Here is a 22540-nt window from a genome sequence, read left to right on the forward strand (position 1 = left end):
TTTTAGTTGCTTCCTGAATGATTTTCATTCCATCACAAGGTCAGAGTGTGGATGCACACTGCACTGTATTCCGCATCATTCACAACTCCTCCTCCTCCAATACTGAAGCAATCTGTGTACCTCTGCACCAAGACCTGGCCAGTATCCACACTTAGTGGCAAGAAACATTACCTTGCGCTGGTGGTGACAATGACCATCTCTGACAAGAGAATTGAACCATTGCCTCCTGACGTTGAATTGCATTCCAAGCAACATCCTGGATATCACCATTTGACTAGAAACTGAACTGGACTAGCATATGAATACTCTGGCTACAAGAACAGATCACATGTTTTGTAATCCTGCAGCAGGCAATTCCACATCTAATTCCCTAACCCTATCCATCTGCAGGGCACAAGTCAACAGTGTGATGGAGTACACTCTACTTGCCAGGATAAGTGCAACTTCAAGGCTAAAGTTTGCCATCCCTCAGAGTAAAGTAGCCTACTTAATTGGTCCAGCATCTATTACTGTCAACACTCACCACTTTCACTACCACAATAGAAAGAATGTGTATAATTTGCAGGTTGCACTGCAGTAACACATTTGAGGTGCCACCAACAGCCTCTTAAACACACAAATTCTGTTACCTCAAGGGCTGCAGAAACATGGAAGCACCATCTGCAAATTTCCCGCCAAGCCATACTATAATATGTCTTCCTTCACTGGGTCAAAATCCTGGAACTTAATCTTTGTGCACTGTTGCTGTCTCCATATCCTAAGGACTGCAGTGTTTTTTAAAAAAAGCAGCTCTCTGCTCCCAACCACAGCAACTGCTGCCACATCTACTTCAGGCCTTTTGTTTTGCACCCTAAAATCTCTTCACTCTAATTCTAGGCAGAGGTCTTCAGCTGCCTTTTATCCCAGGTTAAAATTCCATCTAAGGAAGACCCTCTTTTAAATTTTGACACTGAGCTTTAGGGCATACATTTTCAGTCTTAGATATACAGCATGAAAACAGACCCTTCAGTCCAGCTTGTCCATGCTGACCACATAATTTAGTCCCATTTGCCAGCAGATGGCCCATATTCCTCTCAACACTTTCTATTCATATGCCCATCCAGATGCTTTTTAAATCTTGTAATTGTACCAGCCTCCACCACTTCCTCTGGTAGCTCATACCATACATGCACCACCATCTGCATTAAAAAGTTGCCCCTTAGGTTTCTTTATATTTTTCCCCTCTCACTTTAAACCTACGCCATCTAGTCGTGGACCAGTCCAGCCCAGGGAAAAGACCTTGTCCATTTACCCTATCCACGTCCCTCATGACTTTATAAATCTCTAAGGTCCATCGTCAGCCTTTGATCCAGGATAAACAGCCCCAGCATATTTAGCCTCTCCCTACAGCTCAAACACTCCAACCCCAGCAATATCCTTTAAATCCTTTCTGAACCATTTCAAGTTTCACAACATCCTATTGGAAGAAGACCAAAATTACACATGGTTAGGCCACTTGTGGAATACTAATGTCTTGTACGGCCGCAACATGACCTTCCAACTCAGTACTCCATGCACTGACCAATAAAAGAAAGCATACCAAACACTGCCTTCACTATCTTATCTACCTGCCACTCTCCTTTCTAGGAACTGTGAATCTGCATTCCAAGGTCTCTTTGTTCAGCAACATTCCCCAAACCTTAGCATTAAGTGTATATGTCCTGCCCTGATTGCCTTTCCAAATTGCAGAACCTAGAATTTAATTTAGATAAATGCAATCTGCCTTTGTCAGATTTTTGTTTGGTTTGCATTTGCAAAGTGTATTGGGGTTTTTCTATGTAAAGTTGTGTACCACAAGCTAAATTATTACATGTTTAAAATGCATTATGTAATTGTGGTTTACTTCATTTCATTTGATTTTCAAATCTGAAGTTTAATTTTGCCTGATTGTTGAAAAACTTGGTAATTGTGATTACCTTATTTTCAGAACATTATGCAACTATAAAACTAAGTTTCTGCAGCAAGGATGATGGAACAGAACTTCAAGTGGAGTGCAAAGGTGTCCCAGTAGGGGAGGAAGAGCAGACGAAATCAGGGTGGCAGCGTTATTACTTTGAAGGCATTAAGCAGACTTTTGGATACAATGTACGATTGTTTTAAAGGGATGATCTATCTGAAAACTCCTAGCTAACTTATGAATACCGAAAAGCTTTAGACCTTTGTTCATTTCACTGTTCTGTTCATTCTGTTAGTTCAGCTAACCTGCAACTATGACAGTGGATACTTTCAAAAGAATGTCTTTTTCTTTATTCCAGCAGCCAAAAATCTCCATTCAGTTAAGTACAGCCTTAGAATGGGAAAGAATGAGAGTCAATTGTGTCAATTGTGAAATTGAGATCTGAGAATTTTCCACTATTTTGTAGAGATGTGTAAAAGACTAGATCTCATCACCAGTAGTAACTGCAACGTACTTTCAGTTTTCATTTGTGTGGATTGAGTACATGAAGAGCGAATGAGAGATTAAAGAAGTTTCTTGCCTTCCCTTAAGTTTTTTTACTTCTGCTTTCTGCCCCTCCCTCTCTCCTCCTCTTTGTCTTCCCCCACCTCTCCCACCCACCACTAACTCACCTACAAACCATAAATCTCTCATTCCCTTTTACTCCATGTGCAGTATTTGCCTACTCCCAAAATCTGAAAAGGGCACCTTTTACCTTTTTGCAGCTATTCAGGAAAAGCAGATTTCAAACCAACCATCTGTTTGCATCTGATGCTTGCTCACTGAGATAAACTCAGTATAGCAATGTGACAGTGACAGGATCAAATAAAAGCTAGGAGTGGAAGAAAAACTTTACTGATGGTTTGTTTTTGTCAAATGTAATTATTTTAAATGACTGGTGGATTAGGTGCATTTCAAGTATGTTCTAATGTAATTGCTGTCATTAGCAAGAACTTTTTCAGTTGGGTTTCAGTTATGAGTTCATTGAAGTGGACCACTTGCAAACATTAAATCATATGAAAGTCCATCAAAGCTACTATTTGCAAAACTGTGAAACTTGTTTTGTTTTCATTCCATAACAGGCAATACTGCATCTTTCAAAGGAACTGCAAGGGAGTAAATAATCAGATTTCCTAATTTAACACTTTTTTTTCCCTCAAAAGTCAGCTTGAAATGAGTTTTTTTTTGAGAGCACATAGAATAGGTAGCCTTGATACTGGCATTGGAAATTGCTAGAGCAGAGCATTGTGCATGTGTTTTTATTAAATTTGCCCTTCAAATTAGAATTTTATGCCGTTTGTTGGAAGTATGAGCTAATAATGACAGGCTGAAGAAAGTACAGCATTTGAAAATCTCCAGAGTACTGAGGTTCAAGATTTGAAAAAAAACAAACACTGAAAATAAACCTGAGTTAAATAGGAACACAAAGCAAGAGGAATTTAGAGTGTAGGTGTGAGTGGAAAAGAGAAAACCTAAGTGAAACTCGGGAAAGAATTGCATTTTAAAATCAACTAGAAATGTCCTAGGGAAATTTGATTTCACTGTTAAATTGTTCCTTATCTGTACTAGAGTGGTTAATTTTTGACATTGAAGGAACATAATTTGCTGTCAAGTGCTAGCCCACACTTCCTATGAAAAGTTTATTGGCAATGAATGCACAAAATTTGATCTGTGAAGAAAGAACTAGGTGCTACAAATATAAGGTACTCAACAATGAAATTCAGAAAATTTGAGAAATCTGTGACATTTGAAGCAAGTAGCATCAATTCATTTTAAGGAAATCTAGGTAAATATTAGAAAGAAATAGAAAAATCTGGCAATACACAGCAGGTCTGACAGCGCATGTGGAGAGAAAACAAAAGTTTAAAATCAACTGGGGGCTGAAAAATTGGATATGTAATAGTTTTAATCAAGTAGAGGATGAGTAGCAAGTGAGCTAGAGTAACAATTGCCTATGGGAGGTGTTTGGGAAAGATTAAGTGATAGCAGGGGTTATAGTGCAAAGTGACTGCACATTTGACCATTTTCTGCACTTGGAATTTTGAGTTCAGCAATTTCAGATCATCTACATGTTTTAGTTTCTGAGGGCAGTTAGTAATAATATTGTCTGTTCCCTCTCTAATCAGATTTTTACTAGTATGGAGGGTAAAAAGTAACTCCCTTTTTATTTGTCTTGCCAAAATTATTCCTTTATCATTTCATCTTGATTTCCACAGCAACTTTTTTGAAAAAAGGTTGCAGGTGAACAGCCATTTTATTCCAGCTGACAGCAGACTGGGGCAAATTATCCTGGAGTTGATTGCAATTCATAACAAACAAGATATCTCCTGCTGTCCACCAAGTTGCTGACTATGTTGTGTGCCTTTCAACCCTATTATCAGCGAGAAAGGTTTATTCAGATTGATTGGATCAAACTACAAGATTTAATTCAGGTGACTTGTGCATTGTGCTTTTTGTGGAACTAAAGTTTTTTTTAAGCCTGATCTCTTGCAGTTGGCAACAGTGGATTAGTAGATATTTGGTTTAACATACTGAATTGTCTGAACAGTAGGTGTAGGTTGGTTGTCCATCCCCATGTACATATGACACTGTCACAACTAACTTTATTAAATACAATTTCTACTTAACATTTTGTGTGCCTAGATTTCCAGTGTCTTGAATGTGCCAATTAATTGTTTTAAGCATAGTTTTAGTTTTTTGGCTACAAATTAGTGTGAAGGGAGAAGGATTCTGATAAAGGATAACATGAGAATAATGAGTCTTGGTTCAAAAGAATGGTGTAGATTCAACAACTTGCTGAGAATTTCTTTCTCTTATGCAAAAGTAATATCACTTTACATCTATATCATCTTGATCTTCCTTTCTAGAAGCAAGAGAACCTTCTCCTTATCAAATTTCCCCTCAGCTACTTTCTCTCCAAGGAGAATAGTCCCAACAATTTCACGGATGAAGCACTGGTGATATAGCCTGCTTTCTATTTGGGTTTCTGGGTTGGTGGTGTCATTTTGTGGTGACATCATTTCCCATGGTGTCATTTCCTGTTTTTCTCAGGGGTGGTAAATGGGATCCAAGTCAGTGTTTGTTTAGAGTTCTGATTGGAATGTCATGCTTCTAGGAATTTGTGTGCCTCTGTTTGGCCTATCCTAGGATTGATGGGAGTCCCTGTTGAAGTGGTGTCCTCCTTCATCGGTACGTAAAGTGAGTGGGTTATGTCTGTAACTAATTGATAATGAATCCTAACCACACTCCCCTACATCAAAGACCTATCTGAAATGACTGCCAGACTATTCAGACCCCTTGGCATTGTGGTAGCTCACAAACCCACCATACATTAAAACAGCAGCTGATTAATTTGAAAGACCCTGTGAGAAACTAAGCTCACTCACTTCAATAACTTCAGTCCGAGACAAGATCTGAAGCAAACAATCAGTATGTTTATTATACGCTTGCAAGTGTGGCACCTAAACTAGACATGCAGAGTTTAGCAAGTACATATCTTAGGATTCACTACTCCAACCCCAGTGCCCATTACTATTGTTTATATGCTTGCCTTATCTGGCCTTGTACATAACAAAAGTACAAGTTTTACTTGGCCATTTCACCACATCATCCTGCTGTGGTCCATTGTTAGGTATATCCTCCTTCATTGCCATCTGTTTCCCTTGTGACATTTCCTCCTGTTCCTCAACCATAATTGAACCTTATGACCTTTTTTAATTGTTTTTTTTTTGTTTTTGTAGATGTGGGAAACAGATGCTTATAACTACTGTTTTGTACAAGCATATCTGGCTTAACCTACATCCTCACAGCACCTGATTTGTCTGTAACATCTACCATTGTTTGCGGGCACGTTTCATTCTTGTATGCACATTTTAGCTAACACAAAAACAATTATATTTCCTTCAGTTTTCATTCTTGTTGAGTCAGCTCTTGGTTGAAACAATTATACACTGGTGAGTTCATTTACATTGCATAAGTTATTATGATTGCACAAGTAACACTACTTTACTTTACCTATATCCCACAACTCTAGTTTTGCTTGTTGTCTGTATAATGTCATTGACAAAATACCTTGCGAGCACTGTAACAAATACAACAGTGGACAAACAAGCAGAAAACTAGCCACCAGGATACATGATGATTACACAATGTTCATCTTTTGTGATAATTCAAATACTGAAGCTGACCATGTTCAAGTGCAAAAAGATCTGGACAACATCCAGAGGCAAGTAATAGTCATGCCACATAAATGACAGGTTGAGACAATCTAACCACTGTCCCTTGACATTTTAATGGTGTTACTGTTACTCCACATCCTGGGACTTATTGACCAGAAACTGAACTAAATTCGCCACATAAACACTGACTACAAGAGCAGTTCAGGCTAGAAATACTGCAGCAAGCAATTCTACAGTCTACATGCCACAAGTGAGGAGTGATGGAATACACTATGTACAACACAAACCGCTCAGCATTGATAACTTGGGGCTAAACTGTTTCCATGTTGCATTACTGATTCCAATAGCTTTGCTTTCTTTGTGTTGCATAATTATGCTGTTGTTGAAGAACATTAACAGCAACTGTCACCATAACTTTTTTTTAAAAAATGATCCATCAAGATAATTCATTGAGACTTGACTTGAATTATGACCCAGATTCAACTCCAAAGGGTGAGCTCTGCATGTTGCTACTCCCACGCTCACTATGTTCTGCTCTGCTGCAAACCCATGGTTGCAGCAGTGCATACCTAGCAAAAGGGGCAAAGGCCCAAGGTGAGAGATTCACTGTCCCCATGTACTGACTGGTGCATGGTGCTGCTAATCAGATACTGAACTGTTTCCACCCTCCCACTGTTGCAATAAGCATGCCTGATAAGATATTGGGAAGCACTGTTGCTTTTTCTACTGATTTCACCGTACACCTCTTGTCACAGCCTGGTGGGAAACCACTCCGCTGGGAGTTAAGAAAAACAAGACAAACTCATTGAAACAGTTGTTCAGAAATATCAGCTGGGGTCATAAATCAAATCTCAATGAAACATTTTGATGGATCACCATTTTATTTTTAGTTATGGTGATAGCTGTTGATGTTCTTGAATGACTGAGCTTAATTATGCAACACAAAGAAAGCAAAGCTATTGGAGTCATACAGTAAACACATGGAAATAGACCATCTGCCCTAACTTGTTTATGCTGACAGGTCCTATTTGCCTACATTTGGTTCATAACATTTCCAAATGTCTTTGAAATGTTATATGCAAAGGACAGGTATAATTGTACCTACTTCTATCATTCCTCTCCTCTGGCAGCTTCCATACATACACCCCCTATTGCCTTAAACCTATGCCCTCCAGTTCTCGACTGCTGTAGCTTATGAACAAGACCTTTAGCTATTCACCTCCTCAGTTTATAAACCTCCATAAGGTAACCCCTCAGCCTCCAATGCTGTCCAGCTACTCCTAACCCAAACCCTCCAGTTTAACAACATCCTTCCTGCAGCATGATGACCAGCATTGCATGCAGTATTCCATAAGTGGCCTTCTCAATGTCATGTGTAGCTGTAATAAGACATTCCCAACACCTATACTGGGCTTAAGCATGCCAAACATTTCTTTCAGCACCCTGTCTATGACACCACATGCAAGAAACTAAACTTGCAACCCTAGGTCCCTCTATTTAACACCACTCCCCAGGGCCCTACCATTAACAAACAAGTCTTATCCTGGTTTGCCTTACCGAAATGCAACAACTTACATTTAAGTAAATAAAACTCTCCATCTACTACTACTTGGCCCATCTGATCAAGATCTCATTGTACTCTTAGAAAAATCACCTTTACTGTCTGCTGCAAAGTTTGGTGTAATCTGCAAACTTAGTGACCAAACCTCCTCCATTCTCCTCCAAATCATTGTTATAAATGAAGAACGTGAGTGGACACAGAACACCCACCTTGCGGCATACTGGTCGCAGGCATCCAGTCTGAATAACAACTCTCTTGTACCATTATGCGTTCTACTATCAAGCCAATTTTGTATCCAATTAGCTATTATTTATACCACAGCTAGAAAGACATTAACAACAATAGCAAAACAAAGTTTCAGCATTTTCCCCCCCTTTTTTTTACAGATACCTAATTCCAGAGAAATTTCACTGCTGTCATAACTCACTAACTTCCTACTTAATTTGGGTCAGGGAGATTTGAATGCAATTCCTTTGAGTACACAGACATGAAACTTTAAAAAATTTTGGTGGCCTAACAGTTGAGGATTCCAAAGTCTCCTTGCATAAACACTTCAGAAACTAAAACAGTTTAATTCTCATGACCAGGGTCATTGCCTAAGGACAAGGCATAGGGTATTAGGACTGAGATGAGAAATCTCTTCACCTAGAGAGTGGTGAGCCTGTGGATTTCTCTACCACAGAAAGCAGCTGAGGCCAAAACATTGAAGGTCCTAACGGAGGAGTTAAATGTAGCTTAAGACAAAAGGGACCAAAATGTTTGGGGAGAAAGCAGGAACAGCATATAATCAGCCATTATCACATTGTATGATGGAGCAGGCCCAAATGGCCACCTGTTTCTCAGTTTCATCAAATTGTCAGATCTGTAACTATTCTGAGAATGAGATGGGCTGCCCTTAAGTTTACAAGGGGTCGGTGGGGATGCTAGGAGAAAGTGAGGACTGCAGATGCTGGAGTACCAGAGTTGAAGAATGTGGTGCTGGAAAAACACAGCAGGTCAGGCGGCAGCATCCGAGGAGCAGGAGAATCGACATTTCAGACATAAGCCCTTCTTCACCTCCACAAACAATTCCAACCAGAAAGGCACTAATAAAATGTACAGCTTTCACCAGTTTTGCTTCAGTGATCATTTCTATTAGGAAATGTTACTAATGTTCTTTAGTTTTTTTTAAAAAACTAAATCAAAGTTAAGGTTTTTGCAAGTTGTGTTCACACTCATTCTTTGGCACGAGATCACTTTTGGTGTTGGGTTCATCCATTTGATGGAAGTGGAGAGCTTTCAAGCATCTCTGTTGGATTGTTCATTTTAAACTACAAATGTTCACTTTTCTCGTACCCTTGTTTCCCACTGCAATGCATCAAAAAATAATTAAGGCCGAGATGTTAATGAAGCTTGGTATCTGCCTTTGGCAAGAGTAAAAGGAAAATACTCTAAATCTGCAATAAAAATGCACTGTACCTATTCAACAAGTCTGTGGAAAATCCCTTCATTCTTATAAAACAATATTAGAAATAGGAATAGGCCAGTGGAAACAATCTCCCTGCTTCTATTCTAATCATTCCTTTCATAATTTTATGCTTCTAGAATACGCCCTCATTCTTCTACATTCCTATGAATATACTCAGGCGACTGACTGTGTGGAGTTTGCACATTCTCCATGGGTTTCCTCCAGGTGCTCCGGTTTCCTCCCACAGTCCAAAGATGTGCAGGCCAGGTGAATTGGCTATGCTAAATTGCCCGTAGTGTTAGGTAAGGGGTAGATGTAGGGGTATGGGTGGGTTGCGCTTCGGTGGGTCGGTGTGGACTTGTTGGGCCGAAGGGCCTGTTTCCACAGTGTAATGTAATGTAATCTAATAATCCTAGTCTACTCAATCGCTCCTCATAAGCCAACCCTCTCAACTCTGAATCAACGCAGTGAACCTCCACTCCACAGCAGCATGCTGCAGTTCTTCACCATTTCAAAAAATAGGCCATTTTGCTGTTATTCCCACCAAAATGGATGACCAACATTGCACTCCATCTACCAAGCTCTTGCCCACTTGCTCAACCTAACTGTATACTTTGCAGGATTTCAGTGTCCTCTGCACTCTTTGTTCTGGTTTCAGATTTCCTTCCCTAAAATTAAAAAGGAACCAGATGAGGTTTCACATCCATTTACAATTATGGAGTCAGCATGGAAACAGACCCTTTGGTCCAACCAGTCCATGCTGACCATAATCCCAAACTAATCCAACCTGCTTATGCTTGGCACATATCCCTGCAAACATTTCTTATGAATGAATGTATCCAAATGTCTTTTAAATGTTGTAACTGTACCCACATCCACAATTTTTTCAAAGTTCATTCCATAGACAAACCACACTTTATAAAATAAATGTCCCTCATGTCCATTTTAAATGTTTCTCCTCTTGCCTTAAAAATATGCCCTCTAGTCTTGATTTCTCACCCCAGGGAAAAAACACCTTATCCTTTATGATTTTATAAAGCTCTTCAAACTCCTTCACTGCAGTTGAAAAATGTCCCAGCCTTTCTTTATCACTGAAACCTTGCATACTTGGCAACATCCTTGTAAATCTTTTCTGAGCCCTCTCCAACATCATAATATTCTTCCTATAACTGATGACCTGGCCACCGTATTCCAGAACAGGCCTCACCGGTGTCCTGTACAATCTCACCATGACTTCCTAACTCCTATAATCAAAGGACTTCACATCATTTTATTTCACTCAGAGTGAAGGGATGACCCTTTACAACTGAGATGAGCAGTCTCTTCAGGCAGAGGGTGGTTAATTTGTAGAACCCTTCTACGGGAGGTTGTGGAGACAACTCATTGAGTGTATTTAAGGCAGATAGGTTCTTCATTAGTAAGGCAAAATGGGGTCAAAAAACATATCAACCATCAAATAGAGAAGACAAGATAAGCCGAATTATCTAATTCTGCTCCTATACCTTATGGTCTTAAATGTTTTTAAATGAAGCTTTGTAAAGAGGCCAAAATGTCCGTGAAACCTTTCTTCCAGTCAATGTTGTGCCAACTTGTTATGGACAGTACCTGGGGTACTTAGAACAGAAACATGATAATGAAGTAGCACTAGTTATGAAAGACAACAGACATCAATCTTGACTCAGTGGTAGTATAAAAATCTTGCAGTGTCCTTATTACATGCAGCGAAGATGCCCCACTCTGACCATGTTTGAGCAAGAAGAGCTCCCTCCCCCACCCCCAAACCATCTCAACATGGTCAGCCAGTGTATGCAGTATGGACAATCTTCTCATGAAACACTGCTCTGTACAAACAGGCTGTACCTTCACATTTGAACCATGACTGCATTTCACAAGCTCCTCACTTGGCACTGCAATCATGCCATGAAAACTCAGGAACACACAAAAAGATGACAAGAGGAGCAGTTGACTTAAGGCAGTTTTTTTTAATATTTTAGTCCCAGATATGGGACAGAATATTTATACATAAAAAGGTACAATCAAGCACTCCAATTAAAGAATGCTAGCCAGTGCTTCAAAAAGAATTAGATGAAGTTCTTCACAAATCAGCATTAAAAGATCTTAGTTACAGTCAACCAAGCAAGCTCAGTGAGGACTATACATTGTAAGTTCCACTGATCTAACTGTTTCCAAATAGAATACCAGGTATGAAAGAACATCTCTCATGCATACATAACACTCTGTCTCTCACACACATTCATGGATCTTTAAAATGACAGTTAAGTTTCTAATTACTACAATCGTCAGACAGTGAAAATCAGCTACAGGACTTTTTTTTCAAAAACATCCAGGCATCGGTATTTTCATGAAACCCAGAGATACACTTGCCAATAAACAGGGATCACTAATTGGATTAGGATGGGGTAGGGATGGTTGAGAGAGAAAAAAGGTAAGACTGAACATTTTCTTAAAACTGAAAAAAAGTATGTATTAACTTGTCAAAAATGATTGCTGTCAGTACATTTCCATCGCTTTTTAAAACGTTTTTGGTTGCTATGTTTAAAAATTAATAGCTATTATAGAAATTAGTCCCTCTCTGTAGTCAGTCTACAACACACTATGCTTGAATATGCAATAATGCTTTGACTGCAATTCTGACAAAAAAGGGAATTGTTTGAAGAGGTTCATATATTTAGGTGCTTCCCCCCTCTCCCATCCATATCTTTGGGCCTTGAAATTCGTCCACCTTCAAATGATTAGTTTGAACATTTATTGTTAACATACATAGTTAATGACATTAAATAACAAGTACAGAAGACAGATTATTAGTTTACGCTTTCTTATAAGGGCAGGAGTTTAGCTGAAGTACAGGATTAATTTTGAAAGATAAGTTGCTGAGAAAAAAGAAAAAAAAATCACAGAACAAAATCTCATGTTGGCTGTGGAGTGGAGAGAATTCAAAATGATGAATTGTCGTTGCTCTTCATTTAGCGAGGCCAGCTTCCTCACAGTGTCAGTAACTCCCAAGTCAGAATCCAGAACCACCACACCACTAAACATTTTAATAAAAGCAAACAGTCCAAAAAGCATATGCTCTCTGTGTAGATATCAAACTTCCTGTAACAGTCACTTCCTTTCATACAGGAAAGAGAAGCCCTCCCCAGTGGACTTTGAAAATCTGTCTCTAATAGGCCGAAAACTGGCCAATCACATACCACCCAATCTTGCACAGTTATCCAGCCGTGGTTGGACTAGCCTCAAAACAGGAAAACATCAAGATCAGTTTCAATAATAATAAAACTTAAAATGCATGGATACTTCACATAAAACTCATTCCTCAAAAGTATAAGGATGGTATAAAAATAATATTGAAAATAGTGTAATTAAAGCAATCACAGAAGGGTTTAAATCGCCCACAAAAGGACCATGTTGTATTTATCCAGAATAATGGAGAGAGGAAAACTGATCTTCTGGTCTCAGTAGAGTGCTAACATAAGCTTTCCAATTATCCACAAGCTTTGGAATCAGAATGCGTTTCTTGTTCTTTACAATTAAGGACATAAATAATGTGTAGACCTGCAACTAATAAATTAGTTCATAGGATTCATAGATCAGCCTCTTTGTCTAATCGTCATGCACTTGTAAAACAAAATACCCATTACTCTGACAGCTGCAAACAAACCCCAGCTCAATTTCATACTATTACTTTGTTCCACATTAAAATGACTACCTGGGGCAACTCAAAATCAAAACAATGCTCTCATTCTTGTTGCTTTGTAAGGGAGCGCAGGAAGTGGGGAGAGAATTTCGAGAAGTAAACGACTGGATTTTTGTTTGGTAGAAGAAGTTTCGTCTTTGTCTTTTCATCAGAACTAAAACGGGCACATAAATGCATCAGGAAGCCTCACCTCTTATGCATTTGTGTAATGCATACACAGACATAGAAGCAGATCTCAGCAAAAATGACCTGCTCATCTTCCCATACCCCAATGATTTAGAAACTGAAGGGAGGGTGTACCACAACTTGCCAGGCTGCTGACATGTCTGCATGCACTAATTCACACAAGCTGGAAAAGGCTCAAAGATTTGTGCAGCTACTGTGAAAAAGCGCATTCACTTCAAAATGAAAATGTAAAGCAGTAATGAATAATCACACTGTCTTTTCACACATCTACTCATTATATTACTGGATATGATAAAAATGACAATATCCCTGTTCTCAACAATACTCCCACTATGAACACTTAACCTTTAAAACAAAACAGAATACAATTAGAAACTAGACAGACTATATTTAATCAAAAAATGTTCAAATTTTGAACAAACATTTTAAATACAGTCCTCTCCTGTTCAAGCCTTTAGATATGAAAACTGAAATAACAAAATGCTCACGTTTATTGATTTGAATAAAGTATCAGAAGTCAAGGTCAGTTTCTGTCTTAAAAAAAATTCTGATCCATACAAATAAGAGCCAAACAATAATTATCTTCCCAATTGATAATGATGCAATGTACTCTAGCCAGTACAGTGTAAGACAGTAAAACATCTCAGACTGAGGGAGACATTAAATTAATCCTTCAGTACTCCAGAACATAAACAGAAGTTGAATCTTTTTTGTCTTGCACTCATTCAAACTTCAAATTGTCACAATTTATACCACAGGAAGAAAAGAGATCCTAATTGGCAAGGACTCTGCCTCTCCCCCAATTATAAAGCAGTAGGAAATATTCCATGACCAATCTCAGCCAGAGTGAAACTGCCAAACAACCAATCAGTACCTTTTTCCTCCTGTAATACAAATTGTTGTGATCATTTACGATTTTGCATTCTTGCAGTTATGCTGATGAATGCAAGATGAAAAAGCTTCACGAGATTCTGTTTTCAGTGACATTGTAACCACAATGAGTACATCTTACAGCACCAGTTTATGGAGAAGTACTGCAAAACTGGTCACATGGAGAAGGAAATTAAAAGGATTAAATTGGCATTGCTGACCAAATCCAGATGGGCCAAATGGTTACCCATAAATTGAAATGTCCACAATCCTAATGATAATCTTGAGATAAAGTGACTAATACATGGATTCTCAGATGGAACAGTAGGGGCAGAGAACTCTGGAACCATTTTGAGTACAAACTAATTCTGCATTTGGAAAGTGAAGGTGACAAAAAAAAAAAAGAATTTATGGTCTCCTGGCTGGGTGAAATGGTTTTCCTCCTATGTAAATATCACCATTTAACATACTAGTAAGTTCCAATGTATAAGTTTATCTGCCCACTTTTAGCTCACATAATCCTAGCATAGCTTCAAATCTGATGAGCTACTGGCTCTCTGTTCACTGGAGCTTGTGTTAAAGCAATTACCGTAATTAATTATGAATGGCAATGGATTGGGAAAGGTGGAGGTGCAGTAAGACCTGGGTGTCATTGTACACCAATCGTTAAAATAAACATCCAAGTTTGCAGCCAGTAGTGAATGTGGCAAATTAACTGCTGACCTTCATAGTGAAAGGATTCGAGTACAAGAACAGAGATTGCTGCAACCGCACATGGCCTTGATGAGACCGCATTTGCACTAATATGTTGATAACTGGAACTGTGCAGCTTTATATTCACTTCTTAAATTATATCTATTTAATTACAATCATACGTTAAAGCCTACTGAATAACACATCGATGAATGAAGCCCATCAACTCCAGAGTTCACTGAAAGCATGCCACTGATGGCTCTTATCAACAGTGAGTAGCAATTTCTAAAATCATCTTCTATTTAAAATATATAAAATACAATTTGCACACTCCATATCTCAAATCTGCATACCATGCTCCTACAAAAAAACTCAAAAGAAAACATGGAGTAAGGTCTGTCTTTAAAACAGTAGGAGATGGCGAGAAAGTGCACATCTCTACTCCAGACTAATTAGTAACACATCCTAGTTAGAAAGAGATGAGATTCTACTCTGCTTCCCTTACCTCTTGGTGTCTGTAACCCCTTATTATAGAAAGTAAAGCAAATTACTTTCTACCCTTTCCCCTCCCTCACAAAAGTTCCAACTGAAATAACTAAAATCAAAAAAAGTCAAGAGAATGGGTCTCTAACTATAAAACAACCAGTCCATACACACCCAATACTGCAAAGCAAGAAATGTTGCAAAAATTAAAGCAAACCTGTATAAGTTGAAATCTTGATTGCAAACAGCAGTATCTATCAGAGAAATCACTTGCGTTGCTAGTCACTTTTTTTTTATTGAAAAACGCACCAAAACATAAGAGGTGCACATAAAAACACACATGCAATCACACACACCCTTCTCAAAATCACAACCACAGTGGCACACACTTTATTTTAAAAAAAAGTTTAAAAAACATTGAGGTCCTTCTGTATTCGGGTGACTCCTCATGGAGGAAAACTGAATAGTTTAAAACAAAAAAAGTAGCAGAATTATATGTTAAACAAATCGCAGGTTAGAGTACAATTCAGTTTAAAAATAAAAATACAAAAAATGAAAGAAGATACACTGCATGACACACTTACCAATAACTACCATCTAATTTAACAAAAATCTTATTAAAAAAATAACATTTCTGTTCTAGGCATCTTAATTACAGGCTGTACAGATTTTTTTCAACAAAGTTAGGGAGGTACTTGACTTCTGCAGGAGGACGCAGGTTGCTTCCAATTTCCTGCTACAAATTCAAATCAAATAAAACATTTCTAGTATAGTGTAAATCTATAAAGTTACACAGATTCTTAAACAAGACTTTCTGTACAAGTAATGAAAAGACACAGCAGTCCATAATCACCTCCTTAAAGCATTAAATGTATCTAGACACACACAAGAGAACCAAAATTTACATGCACGCATACTAGGTGGACAACATTATCTCTCTGTATGCATGTATATACGATACACTGCAGGCAAAAAACAAGAAAGCTTATGTTCCTGTGACAGCCATGAAACAAAAATTAATCCTCTCAACTGGAACAGCTTGAATGTGACATGGGACATAGGGAATGGAGTTACACTTTAAAATGAAATTAGCCATCTTTCTCTCAGGCAGGCTCATTCTGAACAAATACCTCAAATCCAATTAATTTAGATTAAAAAGTTCAGTCACAAAAAAAATTAGTAAAAGTCAAAAGTAGCATACACACTGGTATAGAATGCAGCTGCAGAAATTTTAGGGCTAATTTAAAAGGAATTTTTGGAGTGATCAAAATTTTGCGTACAAGTGATGTATGCATTTAGCATAAACTTCTTTGTATTGGGAGTACAGCATTTGCACCTGAATAAAAGAGTCATTTCTGGATCTAATGAATGCAGACAGGGATACCAGCTTTATAAAATAAATCTAGTTCTACAGCCCACTACACAAAATGCATTGCATTTATTCCATACCTAAGTGACCCAGAGTGTGGGAACACCTCCCAACCATTTGAACAACCAACAGCCCAGTTGAAATATCTTTAATAGCAAGCAGAGACAGCTGGTGAAACGGTGATTTTTATGTAAAGTAGGGAGGGAGCAGAATGAAGAATCCATCAAGTAACATCCTCCACCATTAAATGTATTTACACTAATTTCACGCTAAGAGAAATTAATTCCAACTGTTTGATTCATGTGGGCTACATTAGGATCACAGTGAGCATGAATTGCTCTCCCTTCAACCAGCAGCTCTCACCTTACCGTTTGAGTAAAGTTTAACTTAAAAGTAGACCAGACACCATTTCGAGATTTTGTGGTTTTAACAAAGGGAAATGCAAACTAGGCTTCCCTTACTTTTTTTTTGAGGGTTGGAGCAGAAGGAATGAGAAGGGAAACTAAGACTAAACAAGAGTGGAATGATTAGGATCAGTTTATTTTCTCTTAATGATTCAGTGTTGGAGGAGTGATGGTTGAGTGGCAGAAGGGTGTATGCAGATTTGGTTTCTCAGAATATATCTTCCCTGGCCCCTTCTTCCTCGATTGTGCATTCCCACAACTTGGCCCCACCCTGTGTTTAGCATCTTTGCTCAGCAATTCAAAGTGATGGACTGAAGCACATTTGACAGCATCAAAACACTGTGGATTATTGAACGTTTTCAGTCAGATGGTCAGAATGCAGCTGAAACTGGTTGAATGACCAGGAAAGTAAACATCATCTTCTGAGGTTTGGTATATGGAGGTGGAGGTGATGGAAAACTCCTCATGCACTGAAGTGCCAGAGTTCCCTCTTTTGGACCCAGTAGTGAACTCCCCCTATCCAGACCTCTGCTGCTTAGAAACTAGCAAACACAAAAAAAAAGAGTTTACATCAGACACAATAATATCTTCATCTCTTGTCCAGAAAAAAAGTGGTAAATAGCATCCACTAACTCCATAAATCTCTAACTAGATAGATTTTTGAAATAAAAAAAGTGAATTCAAATTCATGATTAGGCAGGGATTGCATACAGGTCAGATTGAGGGAGTTGTAGGGGTGGGTAGAATATTTGTGATCTATTACTTGGCGGAGCATGCTTTGGGGCATAATATCCTATTTCTGCTCATGGATCTTATGATTGTCACCTAAATATTTTATTGGATAAAAGCCTTTAATTCGGTATGTGTGGGCAATGGGATTTCACACAAATCAGTCAATTTGCTTAAAAAAAGGTGTGAAACTCTTGTCATAGGGCAACTTGAGCAAAGTTTCTTGGGTGAAATGCAGTAAAAAGAGCCAACACTGCACTTTCAAGAGGATTGCTAAGTACTGAAGGCAAGACCACAAGGCTAACTCAAGTTGACCCTTTCATAAACTCCAGTTTGTTCCCCAACAGCCATGTGGACAATATTCTACACAGGCACATAAATGTTTTTTGCACTTTTGGCATCAAAAACATGTTACTTAAAAACTGGGTGTGTTAACATTCATTTAAAAAATTTCCAAATCTCCGTGTCATCCAAACAGAATGGTTGTTTTCATACCAACAAATTAATGCTCCAATCCCAACCCAACCCAATCCATCACCTTTCAAAGCTTCCACAGAATACTAAGCTGCAGTGAACCCTGCCAAGATAAGACGACGAGCTAGGAACCACACAGAGAATTTTATAGCATAATTAGTTAACATGAGCAGGTTATAAAAGAACAAACTGTACGCCTCAGCCTCTCTTTCACCCAAGTACGACACATTCATTCAGGTCAACAAAAGCATCGCCCAAACAACCAATCTGAGCACAGTCAAATATTGCATTTTGCCTCAGTCTGCACAAAACATTGTGACTTTTAAAGCATTCTGCAGAGACCAAGTTTATGAAGCTCACCAGGCTGGGTTTAATATAAAACTGAACTAGAGAATATTTCGAGAAGTTCTACATCATGGTTTAAACCATTGAGTTAGCTCAAGCTGTACAACACCATACGACCCAAAGTGGAACACTGGCTGCAGTTTAGTTGTCAACAGGTTCTTGATTCAGAAGTACAACTTTAATCCGGGGAGGAAACATGAGAAACAGTGAAGCGTTCTCTAACAAAACAAAACTCTCTCCTGAGGTAATTGCAAGGAAACAAAACATACAGGCTGGAATTTCAATTTTTAAGAAGTCCCATCACATTAAACCGATGAAGGATTTGTTCCATTTGCTATCCCAATCGCACACATTCACTCGCTGTCCTTGCCTCATTCGTTTCTCAACCCCACCCCCAAACCCCACCCTCCCTTTCCCCATCCATTCTTTCTGGTAACACTTTGGGTTCATTCAATCACACATTTCCTCTGCTATTTCATGTGGGTTTAAGATCCCTGGAACGGTCATTTGAAGCTTTCTCTTCTCCTCCTGGGCCTGACGCAGAGCTGTTTCCCTCTCCTCCAGGAACAGGTCTGAAGTGTCTTCACCACCAAATTCCTAATAACAAGAAAAATAAAATCAAATAATCATCACAGTTACTGTTCCATTCATAACTCATGTGAAAGCACAATAAGCACATGTGGTAGCCCTCCCTCCCATCAGAATTTTTTCTTAAAAGGTTTCTGATGAGCATCTGCTGTCTGATAGAGAGGGAGATATCGAAGCATTGTTTGAAACCAATATAACCCTTAAACAGTGATACTTCAAGAATAATTTCAAAATGTACATAGCACCTTAACTTGAAGAAGTGTCTTAAAGCACTTCACATGAGCATTATATGACAAACGCTAATTCAAGGTCACCAACAGCTTTGCCAAATAAGTAGCATTTAAGGAATGCCTTAAAGGAGAAAAACAAAGGCAGAGAATGTGGTGACCTTTTGGGAAAGTATTCCAGCACTTTGAGCCTGGGCAACACAAGGCACAACCACCAATGATGGAACAATTACGAAATCAGGAATCCACGAGGGAATATGCTTTGGAGGGTGGTGGTGCTGATAGAGATGACAGCAATAGGCAGGGTCAAGATCTTACAGCGATTTGAAAACAAGCACAAGAATTCAACATCACACCTAGCCTAAACAAGATACTTGCATTTTAGGAAACTGCATGTAGTTCTAGGAGGAATCCTAACCACAGCTGAACGTGGTGATGGATACACCTATTGGATTTGATGCCACCAATTTCTTTGCTGGGTTGGGTTCTAGAGGGCTGACTTGGTCTAGTGGCCATGAGAAAGACTTCAAATGTCATGTCCAAAGGTATTCCCCTGTCAATCCCGTGTAATATCAAACACTCCTCAGCATTAACTCATTTTAGATTCTTCCACAACACTGGTTGGACACTGAAAAGGGCTGGGATGGGGACGCAGACCAAAACTGTAAACGAGGGCATGTGAAGATGGGTGAAGAGTTGAGCTGATGATGTAGTGGCAACGTCATGACTAGTAACGCACAGCCCCTGTTCAACACGTGCTCAAGACCCACCATGGCAGATGATGAAATTTGAAATCATTAAAATTGTGGAATAAAAAGCCAGCGTGATGGCAACCATGTAACTCAGGTGGCTCACAAACATTTTTAGGGAAGGAAATCTGCCATCCTTTTACTTGATCTGGTCTGCATGTGACTCCAAAGGCACAGCAATGTGGGTGAATCTTAGCTAGCAATTAGTGATGAGAAAAAAATGCTAGACTGGCCAGTGATCCTCACTTCACAAGTAAATTGAATTGTTATAATAAAAAGGAAATTTAGGGAGATAATATTCAGGACAGGATCTGCAGGCCATGGTACAATAAAGGTAAGAACAAATACTGGTCTAGATTCTGACAGCATGCAATTTTCATGAAACATCAGAAAAAAATGAAATCAGGTGGGGATGGTTGGGGGACATGAGTAAATTAATAAAAAGGAATGGCGAGTGTTAAATTTGCTAGATTATGAATCCAGAGACCATGGCAACGTTCTTGGGACCTGTTCAAATCCTGTCTTGTCGATGGAGGAGTTTGAATTCAATTTTAAAAATCTGAAATCAGGAGTCTAATAGATTAGGAGAATTGGCCTTGCTAAATTGCCCGTAGTGTTAGGTGAAGGGGTAAATGTAGGGGAATGGGTCTGGGTTGCTCTTCAGAGGGTCAGTGTGGATTTGTTGGGCCGAAGGGCCTGTTTCCACACTGTAGCGAATCTAATCTAATAATCTAATCTAACTGTCCTTTAAGAAAGGAAATGGCCAACCTTACCTGGACTGGCCTATACATGACTCCATACCCACAGCAATGTGGCTGACATTTAACCACCCTTTGGGCAATGAGAGATACGCAATAAATGCCGGTCTGGCCAGTGACACACTAATTTCACAGATGAATTTAAAAAAAGGAGTACGAATCCAAAGGTAAAGACTTTTTCATCGCCAGTTATCTTCCCCTCTCCTGACCTCAAGATCTTAATGCCTGCCGAGTTGCTAAATCATCAGTGCGGGGTACCCACAGGAGTCTGCCCACACTCATTACGCAAATCTATTCAAAATATGCAGAAAAGAATCTGCAACATTAAACACCCAAGTCCAACTAGGTTTCAATACATGTCCTCAATCATGGAAAATGGGAATAGTAAGATAACAAGAGTCCAGAAAGTATGTTGCTTTTAGGGTGAAAGGCAAGGCTGGTACGTGTAGGGAATGCTGGATGACTTGAGAAATTGAGGTTTTGGTCAAGAAAAAGGAGGAAGCAGATCAGGTACAGACAACAGAGATTGAGTGAATCCCTACAAGAGTATAGGAGTATACTTATGAGGGAGATCAGGAGAACAAGAAGGGGACATGAGTTAGCTTTGGTAAATAGGGTTAAGGACAACCCAAAAGGATTCCAAATACATTAAGGACAAACGGGTATTGGGAAAAACCAGGCCCCTTAAAGATATGCATGGAATTGCAGATGGGGGGAGATACTAAACAAGTTTTTTGAACGTAGGACAGTACAGCACAGAACAGGCCCCTCAGCCCATGATGCTGTGCCGACCATTGATCCTCATGTAAGGTAAACCTAAATGTACGAACTCTCAAATTTCTGTGACCATATGCATGTCCAGTAGTCTCTTAAATATCCCCAATGACCACGTTTCCACAACTGCTGCTGGCAACGCATTCCATGCTCTCACAACTCTCTGCATAAAGAACCCGCCTCTGGCAACCCCTCTATACTTTCCGCCAAACAGCTTAAAACTATGACCCCTCGTGTTAACAATTTCTGCCCTGGGAAAAAGTTTCTGGCTATCAACTCTATCTATGCCTCTCATTATCTTGTACACCTCAATTAGGTCCCCTCTCTTCCTTCTTTTTTCCAATGAAAAATGTCCGAGCTCAGTCAACCTCTCTTCGTAAGATAAACCCTCCATTCCAGGCAGCATCCTGGTAAACCTCCACTGAACCCTCTCCAAAGCATCCACATCTTTCCTATAATAGGGCAACCAGAACTGGACACGTATTCCAAGTGCAGTCTAACCAAAGTTTTATACAGCTGCAACAAGATCTCACGGTTCTTAAACTCAATCCCTATGTTAATGAAAGCCAAAACACCATATGCTTTCTTAACAACCCTGTCCACCTGGGTGGAAACTTTAAGGGATCTATGTACCTGCACCCCAAGATCCCTCTGTTCCTCCACACTGCCAAGGGTCCTGTCTTTAATCCTATACTCAGCTTTCAAATTCGACCTTCCAAAATGCATCACCTCACATTTATCCAGGTTGAACTCCATCTGCCACCTCTCAACTCATCTCTGCATCCTGTCAATGTCACGCTGCAGCCTACAACAGCCCTCTATACTGTCAATGACACCTACAACCTTTGTGTCACCTGCAAACTTTCTAACCCATCCTTCAATCTCCTCATCCAAGTCATGAATAAAAATTACAAACAGTAGAGGCCCAAGAACAGAGCCCTGTGGAACACCACTCACCACAGACTTCCAGGCAGAATATTTTCCTCCCACTACCATTCACTGTCTTCTGTCGACC

At 39.2% G+C, this 22540-nt stretch overlaps 2 protein-coding genes across 6 annotated transcripts in view; one reads left to right on the plus strand and one right to left on the minus strand.

Annotated features, from left to right (window-relative positions):
* The window catches only part of LOC140476100 (activator of 90 kDa heat shock protein ATPase homolog 1-like), a 38789-nt gene extending 34187 nt beyond the window's left edge, over nt 1–4602 (plus strand). For all 3 annotated transcript variants that reach the window (XM_072568172.1, XM_072568173.1, XM_072568176.1), the window contains exon 10: nt 1967–4602. In XM_072568172.1, the coding sequence (XP_072424273.1) occupies nt 1967–2139 (173 nt within the window). In that variant the 3' untranslated portion in view covers nt 2140–4602. The remainder of the gene's footprint in view (nt 1–1966) is intronic.
* A 10781-nt stretch (nt 4603–15383) lies between these two features.
* LOC140476101 (exportin-1-like) overlaps nt 15384–22540 on the minus strand; it is an 83043-nt gene continuing 75886 nt past the window's right edge. For all 3 annotated transcript variants that reach the window (XM_072568179.1, XM_072568178.1, XM_072568177.1), the window contains one exon: nt 15384–19026. In XM_072568179.1, the coding sequence (XP_072424280.1) occupies nt 18880–19026 (147 nt within the window). In that variant the 3' untranslated portion in view covers nt 15384–18879. The remainder of the gene's footprint in view (nt 19027–22540) is intronic.

Source organism: Chiloscyllium punctatum, chromosome 4 (assembly GCF_047496795.1).
Source record: "Chiloscyllium punctatum isolate Juve2018m chromosome 4, sChiPun1.3, whole genome shotgun sequence".
In the NCBI taxonomy this organism is placed as follows: domain Eukaryota; kingdom Metazoa; phylum Chordata; class Chondrichthyes; order Orectolobiformes; family Hemiscylliidae; genus Chiloscyllium; species Chiloscyllium punctatum.